This window comes from Artemia franciscana, chromosome 12 (genome assembly GCF_032884065.1).
Source record: "Artemia franciscana chromosome 12, ASM3288406v1, whole genome shotgun sequence".
NCBI classification, from domain to species: domain Eukaryota; kingdom Metazoa; phylum Arthropoda; class Branchiopoda; order Anostraca; family Artemiidae; genus Artemia; species Artemia franciscana.
The window spans coordinates 36,559,865-36,568,946 of NC_088874.1; the positions used below are offsets into that span (position 1 = coordinate 36,559,865).

At 33.3% G+C, this 9,082-nt stretch overlaps 1 protein-coding gene across 1 annotated transcript; it reads right to left on the minus strand.

The window, feature by feature from the left end:
• Positions 1-2,803: 2,803 nt before the first annotated feature.
• LOC136034064 (replication termination factor 2-like) lies at positions 2,804-7,462 on the minus strand. Its single transcript, XM_065715183.1, has 2 exons — positions 7,273-7,462; positions 2,804-3,675 (listed from the first exon to the last, which is right to left on the minus strand). Exons 1-2 carry the CDS (start codon positions 7,339-7,341, stop codon positions 2,932-2,934), a joined length of 813 nt encoding a protein of 270 aa, XP_065571255.1. The 5' UTR covers positions 7,342-7,462; the 3' UTR covers positions 2,804-2,931.
• Between the last annotated feature and the right edge of the window lie 1,620 nt (positions 7,463-9,082).

A 9,082-nucleotide genomic window follows, 5' to 3' on the forward strand; every position in this document is an offset into this window, starting at 1 on the left:
GGAAAGGGATGTTAGTTTTGAAGTTCCTCCATTATTTACAAATAGAATAAGGAGTTCTGTCCATTTTCAAAGGCTCCCTGGTCATAGAGCCTTTCGAGGGAAAAGAGGAGTATTTTGATTCCAAATTGTATCAGTAAATAAATTATATCATTGTATGTGTTTCATCATTAATAAATCTTATCTTTCGCTCAGAAATGTGAACACATTTTCTTGAGACTTTATCCAAAAGGGCCAAAGAAGGGAAAGGCAGAAATTCTCGTCTTGTTTTATCCAGTATTACTGTTGGCCATATAAAAACCCTTTTCTCAATGTTCTATTGTTTGATCTTTTATTCTTTGTTTCCAATTTCTTGCTTATTTGACTTAAAGAGTTCTGTCCACTTTTGCTCAGCAAATGTGATGAACTCTTTGATTCCCTTCATTTTTTAATTCAATCTTGTTGCTGAAAGTTGTTTTAATTTTCATTCAAAAATCAGACATCTGGTCGTTCTGTTACCCCTTACCATATTTGATTGACATTTTGATGCATCCATTTTTTGTTTCTCCATGGCTTCTCAATTTTTCATGTTAAGGAGTTTCCGGTAAGAGGGGCGGAAAGGGAATACCAGCTCGTCTTAACTAGACATCAGTTTTTCAAGAGCAGAGAAGCGTTTCTGAAGCTGCAACCATGAGAAACGAGTTTCAAAGATGCTTTAAAACTGAACATTTTCATTTGTTCAGACAAACTAGAATCTTCATTTTATTTCTGAGATATTCTATGAGATATATATTTGTCCAAGTTTTTAGACAAAAACTTGCCAAATGTTTTCTGAATATCATTTAACCAAGCTATTACTGGCTTCTTCCATCATAAAGATTCCTTTCTAAAATTTAGCCAGACTTCAAATTAACAGCCAAATCTTACTGCATAATTTTGTGTATCTCAAACACTAGGCTGTTTGAAAAATATGGGTCATTCCTGCTTTCTAGGGCTTTGATGAAAAAAAAAATGGTTTAGGTGGGTTGGAAATGTTCTGTAGATGAAGGACAAGTTAGCTATTACTGACTTCTTCCATCATAAAAATTCCTTTCTAAAATTTAGCCAGACTTCAAATTAACAACCAAATCTTACTGCATAATTTTGTGTATCTCAAACACTAGGCTGTTTGAAAAATATGGGTCAATCCTGCTTTCTAGGGCTTTTATGAAAAAAAATGGTTAAGGTGGGTTGGAAACGTTCTGTAGATGAAGGACAAGAGAGCTATTACTGGCTTCTTCCATCATAAAAATTCCTTTCTAAAATTTAGCCAGACTTCAAATTAACAACCAAATCTTACTGCATAGTTTTGTGTATCTCAAACACTAGGCTGTTTGAAAAATATGGGTCAATCCTGCTTTCTAGGGCTTTGATGAAAAAAAAAAAAAAATGGTTTAGGTGGGTTGGAAACGTTCTGTAGATGAAGGACAAGAGAGCTATTACTGGCTTCTTCTATTATAAAAATTCCTTTCTAAAATTTAGCCAGACTTCAAATTAACAACCAAATCTTACTGCATAATTTTGTGTATCTCAAACACTAGGTTGTTTGAAAAATATGGGTCATTCCTGCTTTCTAGGGCTTTGATGAAAAAAAAAATGGTTTAGGTGGGTTGGAAATGTTCTGTAGATGAAGGACAAGTTAGCTATTACTGGCTTCTTCCATCATAAAAATTCCTTTCTAAAATTTAGCCAGACTTCACATTAACAACCAAATCTTACTGCATAATTTTGTGTATCTCAAACACTAGGCTGTTTGAAAAATATGGGTCATTCCTGCTTTCTAGGGCTTTGATGAAAAAAAAAATGGTTTAGGTGGGTTGGAAATGTTCTGTAGATGAAGGACAAGTTAGCTATTACTGGCTTCTTCCATCATAAAAATTCCTTTCTAAAATTTAGCCAGACTTCAAATTAACAATCAAATCTTACTGCATAATTTTGTGTATCTCAAACACTAGGCTGTTTGAAAAATATGAGTCAATCCTGCTTTCTAGGGCTTTGATGAAAAAAAAATGGTTAAGGTGGGTTGGAAACGTTCTGTAGATGAAGGACAAGAGAGCTATTACTGGCTTCTTCCATCATAAAAATTCCTTTCTAAAATTTAGCCAGACTTCAAATTAACAACCAAATCTTACTGCATAGTTTTGTGTATCTCAAACACTAGGCTGTTTGAAAAATATGGGTCAATCCTGCTTTCTAGGGCTTTGATGAAAAAAAAAATGGTTTAGGTGGGTTGGAAACGTTCTGTAGATGAAGGACAAGAGAGCTATTACTGGCTTCTTCCATCATAAAAATTCCTTTCTAAAATTTAGCCAGACTTCAAATTAACAACCAAATCTTACTGCATAATTTTGTGTATCTCAAACACTAGGCTGTTTGAAAAATATGGGTCAATCCTGCTTTCTAGGGCTTTGATGAAAAAAAAAATGGTTTAGGTGGGTTGGAACGTTCTGTAGATGAAGGACAAGAGATAACCCAAGATCAACCCTTCTGGGCAACTGTCTAGAGCCAAACAAAGAGCAGATCATCATCAAATAGGGTGGGAGAATGTTACAAGGAAAGATTTAAGGGAAATGGGAGTTTCTTGGAGTGTTGTAAAGAGGGAGGCTTTGAATAAATTGGGATGAACGAGGACAATACATAGTTGTGTTGGCCTTAATTATCTTGTTGGTGCAGTGAGTTGTTAGTAGTAGTATAATTTTGTAGAGCATGGCCTTTTTTTGCTCTACCACAAACCCTCTCTCTTAAACTTATCTTACTGAAATTTAGAGAAGCATAAATTAAAGAAGAATAAATATTCAATCACATTTATTCAATTATACATACAACAGCAACCTCATACAAATATGAATACATACCTCCATACACTCTGTAACACTTTAAAAGAAAAAAGGACAAAAAAACATAGAAAGGCAAATACTAGAAAGATGTATGAGTGATCCAATCAGTTTGGCTTGATCTCTTTTGTATGTCAGAGGTAAATATTGACTTATACACTTCATTTGTAATTGAAGATCCTGATGCTTCCTGTTTACAACTTTTAAGAGTAACCATGGATGCTTCACTCTTCGGCTTATCCTCAGAATTTTTTACTTTCTTCTCTGGCATAGAAGAGGACTCACCAGCCTTTCTTTTATCACTTTTTTTCTTTTCACCTTTCCCATTAACCTTCTTATAAGCAAGGCGTTTTTCAAGATGCTCTAAATCTTCACCTGCTGCATTAAGCACAATGATATCATCTTCAAGAAATGGCTTCTGGCATTTATGACAAATATCAGTTTTCATTTCTTTAATGCTTTTCTCAGATAGAACACAGCCACATGACCATAAGGCAATAAACTTGAATTTGCCATTCATTTCAATGCCAACAACAGGACAAATGTATGGAGACACAGATCTATCAATATATACATCACCCTTGTCTGCTGATTGTCTTTTAAATGAAGGATTTGGGGTCAAATTGACAACTTTTATATCCTTCATGTTTTTAATATGAGCTACAGCATCAGCTGATGTTCCAGATGCTCTGTCAATCATCTTTTGGAGGACAGCTTCTTTGTTGTAGAGTCTTCCAAGAGGACAAGTAACAACAGGTTCTTGTAGAGGTGTCTGTGAAAGAGCACACATTCTCCATCTGAAGAATAATTCTGCATCTTTGTCTTTCTGCAAGAGAAAGAAAATATTAGAATAAAACTATTATTTGGGAACAATTGACTAGCATTCAGAGTTCTCATAGACATATTAAATTGCAACAGACAACTGCAGTATGGCTTGTAACATTCACTGGTTGGATGACTTTGATTATACAATTTTATATTATTGCTCAATATAGAAATAACCATACATGAAAACAAGATAATGTTCATTTAAAACAAACAAATATAGAATTATAAAGCATAACCAATGATTTGGCAAACATTATAGGAAACATCAGATCTGGGGGAGGAGGCCCCCTTACCTCTTTGCTTTCTCAGCCTTTGTTCTACCTTGTTGGGCATATTAAACTGTAGGTAATAATGTTGTTATTTTAAGTTTTGCTGACTTTAAAAGTATGCCACAGTGAAATAAAAAAAATTGAAATTCAAATTATGTGGGAGCCCACAAAAACTTACAATTGCAATGTAATTTTACAACTGTACTGTGATGATGATTTCTTCATTGTGAAATTGTGTTGTAAACAATAAATTTGATTTTGTATACATGCAAAATTCCATTGTCAACTTTATCAAAGTGGGCTTAATTCATTCTTCTTTTTTTAACATGACACTGAAACCTAAAATATGAAGAAAAATATTATGAATTTTGTAGCAAAACTCAATTGGATTTGATTATGCTTAATTATGGTGGTGCAAAATTTGCTATTGTATTGAGATTCTGGGACTGAGACTCAAAAATAATGTCAACATTGCAAAATTTAAATGAAGATACCACATGTAGTTGTGTGCAATTTAAGTTAATTTTTTAAAATTTCATCCCAGTTGGCTTCTGAAGTACATAGCTTGTCTTTCTTTTAGTAGCATGCAAAAGTGAACTGTAAAATCAGAAGGAAAATTTTGCCATGAAATTTTTATCAGATTTCATGATAACAATACAGAATTAATAGATATAGTCCTAGGCTATATATATAAGTGTCCTAATTTTTTGTCCTTTGAATTGGTTCTATTAAGCATTGTGAGCCAACTGCCAAAGAGAAATAAGCACAGAAATTTCATCAACTATTAAATATTAACTATTATATAAGGAAAGAGCTGAAAATGCAACTTGAACGGCATGTCAATCTTTTAGTTAGTAAACTAGCCTAGTATAAAAAATTACCAGTTTTCTTTGCAGGGGGTGAAGGTAAAAACTCTAGATGAGGGGCTTATAGGTATCTTGGAAAGTAGTTGAAGTTGGGTGAATAAAACTTTGAGGAATGGATCCATAGCCCAGTTTCAATTATGTCAAGGAAAACTCTTTGAAGTATTTACCCCTGTTGATATTTGCCTAGAACCAGGACAGAAGGAAATATGGTAAGAGAACAATCCTTACTTCATGATATGCAGAACAATCATAGTTAGCACATTTTGTATGCAGACTTGTGTTAACATTTAGTTTCATCACAAGCTGTCTGAAGTGTGTATTACTGTATATAGCACAATTCTGATGATTGCATATTGTTTCTTTGTTATTATTAGAGAAGCACATCCATTTTTTGCCATTCTAAATTCCCTCTCCAACAAGACCTACCTATAGAGCAAAGCATATTAGTCCATGACCCCCATGGGCAGCAGGACAAGGTTTGAATTCTATATTTATTTAACTAAGAGTGATAAAACTAAAAAAAAACCCTCAAATAAGGTTTATTAAATAAATGTAGAATACAGACCTTCTTGTGCTGCCTACAGGGCTCATGGACTAATACACTTTGCTCTATAGGTAATGTTACCTGTAAGCAAGCCTACTTTATGGATTTTTAGTTACCCCATCATCAACCAGAAATGGATGTGCTTCTAGAATTAGCATTTCTAAGTGCTCTAAACTGGAAAACATGCTGCTTTGCAGCAGTTTCCAGTTTAGAGCACTTATGATAAAACTAAACTTTTACCCAGCCTTGCTATATCTTACACCTTAGCCCCCCTAATATCCAAATATATAGCACAAATTATATATTTCCTATTTTAAGAAAACAATTCTTACTTCATAATATGCAGAATAATCATAGTTGACAAATCTTGCATACAGCCCCACAATACATTATCCCCCCTGCTGATGTCCAAATGGTAAATATAGCAAATCATATAACTGGCTTTCATATAAAGTGAACATACCACTCAATGCCTTTTTTATGCTATTCACAAATATAATAATTGCTTCTACCTTGAATTCAAATTTAAGCACCTAACCTTATTATAAATAATTTTAGCACTGAGAAAATGTAGCATTATTTTGTTGAAAACAGTACAGAGAAAACATAGTATTATTTTGTCAGAAATGACAGATAACTAGTACTTTAATTGAAAATTTGTCATTTTTAAGAGCATAAAAAGTGTTTAAATTTGAATTTGTAGTAGAAGCAATGATTATATTCAAAAAGAACATAAAAAAAAGGCATCAAGTGGTATGTTTGCTTTATTGGTAAGTCAGTTATATGAACTGTCATAATTTTTCGAAAATTTGTCATTTTTAAGAGCTAAAAAAGTGCTTAAATCTCAATTTAAGGCAGAAGCAATTATTATATTCATAAAGAGCATAAAAAAGGCATCAAGTGGTATATTCACTTAATATAAAAGCCAGTTATATGATTTGCTATAATTTTACTGTCCAAATATATACCAGAAATATTATGATTCCTAATGTACCTGTCAACTCAATCAACTGTGACAAAACAAAAGCTAGAAAAAACAAGCTATGGGTACTATTGGGTAAACAATGCTACACAACACTACAACAATACTGTGACAAAACAAAATCTAGAAAAAACAAGCTATGGGTAATATTGGGTAAACAAGCTATATTGTCACATTAGGGGGGGGGGGGGTAAAGTACAGCCTGGTTGCATGCAAAATCTCTTAACTATGATTATTCTACATACTATGAAATGATAATTGTTTTCTTAACATGTTTCCTTCTCTCCAGGTAGTTATCTAAGCAAATACCCCTTGCCTTACTTGTATTGAAAGGGCACTGAGCTTTTGCTGATCTTGATTGATATGAGCTTAATTTTTGCTGATTTTGAGCTTAAGCTATAGAAGTGAAATTTGTACATCTACAGCTCAAATGAGGAATTAGGAATGTATTTTTAGTTTTGTACTCTCACCTAATCCTGAGGTGACATTTATAATTTCAGGACACATGTAGATTTAGACCCAAAATATTCTCTCAAATTAAAAAAAAAATTGCCTAGCCCTATATGGCTTGAAATAAGCTATCATGAATACTACCTAGTATGAAGGCCAAAGAAACAGAGACAAATATAACAAAAGCATCTGTTTCTATGTAATCTTTTAAGTCTTATGGAAAACTTCATCATCCTACTGAACTAGGCTAATGGCAACATTCTAGATTAGGGGTTCCTCAGATGGTAACATCTAAATAGCCTAAATAAAGTTGTTTGAGTAAAACTAGATTCCTTATTCTATACCCTTTTTGAAAACCTCACATTTTTGACAATGCACAATAAAATATGAAACTTGAAGCATATAAAAAATGGAATCAAATGGTAGCGTAGTATAGGCTACTTTCCAAAATAGCAGCTATAAAATTAAACCTTAAGATACATACCCTTTCGGGACGCTTCTTGGTAATGACCAACTCGTCACGGCGAGGAATAGTTCCACCATCACAGCCCATATTTAAAAACTTCTATCAGATTCTCTGAGTAACTTAGACGCTTTCAGTTTCAATTTCGCTTTTCAACTAAAATATTATGTGATCTCTGCAAGGGTATCGTCAAAATAAAAACATTGGGCAATTTTATCTAGGTGGCAGCCAAAATAAATAGATGGCAAAACCATGCCTCTTTGAAAGCCAGTTAACACAACTAGTAATTTAACGATCTCTGACTTATTGTCCTGGTCATACTTGGAGATTATATTACAGACGTGGTGGAGCAAAACACGAAATGCATTTTACTCTACTTTAGCCTTCAGTTTCAAAACTGTTGAAAACAAGTAATTGGACGCTATTGCTTCAATTGTCTTTTTGGTCGAACTGGCAGATTAATGCACGTCATGATGGATTGCGGCAGCGTCACTCTATTTGGCTACTCCTTGGTCGGCTATCAACCATGACGGCCCATTAGTAATTTCAACAAAAAGAACAACTGAGGACACATCTTTACTTATCAAGTAAATGTCTTAATCTACCCTTTTGAATGGCATCACGACTACCTAAAAGTTGAACGTCAAATCACCAACTGTCACATTGAAGAATTGTTTTGGTAGCCTTGGTTTGAAATCAAAGTGCAGTGTAGACGTATTATTTGAAATTTGGCATGTCAGTTCGTAAATTTTAGATTAGCACCCTTCAAGCAATGTCTACGGCATTTTTCATCTGGCAATGACTTTTTTCCGTACAGTCCCAAAAAAGTTTCAAAAACGAATATTTTTTAAGCTGTAAAGAATATACTCCGGGTAAATTTTACAATTTTATTAGTTGAAAAAAAAAATTATAAAACATGCTTATTAATCGTCAGCACATACAATATTAGAGTCCAAATACTTTTGTTATGTATATACGCTGCCTAACCAAAGAACTCAGTATATTCTCAAATGGAAGGTTAGGTTAACAGAAATCACTGCTTTCGAACTTGCTACATAGCAAATTCAAAACTTAGAATTAAAGATAATTAGCCTGAAAATGGGGTGACTCATTCATTGTCTTTCTCAGTACTTTACCCTTTACCCTTTACTTTAGACAATATCTTAACCTTTAAGCATCACTCGTAAGCACAAACAAAATATTTGCATCTCCATAGTGACGGAATGGCGCTGAATATTTTTTTCAATGCCATGATTTGTATATTTTTGGTTAAAACTCCTGTCTGAACATTTAAAAGAACCTTAAGTATATACCTAGAGAAAATATTTATCATTATTTTTTCACAGAAAGGACACAAAGTGACTTTTAACGCTTTTCTACGTGCAACACAAAATGAGAGTCCTTCAAATTTCTGTTGAGGGTGTTGAAGGACTAAATTTGGAGGTTTGATTTGTATTAAGTATTCAAGGCTTTGCAAACGGGTTGTCCGACTTTTCTCTCTGTTTCAACAACTATGGTAGCTTGTGAACGATTATCTCAACTTTTAGAGAGTGAGGCTTGATTTGTGAGAAATCAATATTTGTGGATTATTTAATTTTAAGAAAATGGATTTGATAATTATACCGTAAGTTTGAAACCAATGTTCTAATCATTTTATACCCTAAAGCCATAAAAAGAAATTATCGTTTTAAGGGTCTAAAAAAGGCTCAAAATTAAATTTGCAAGAAAAGCAATTACTACATTCAGAATGAGCATAAAAAATTTGATCGAGTGGTATGTTTACTTTATTTGTAGGTCAATTAATTGAGCTCCTCTGTATTTACCTTTTAAC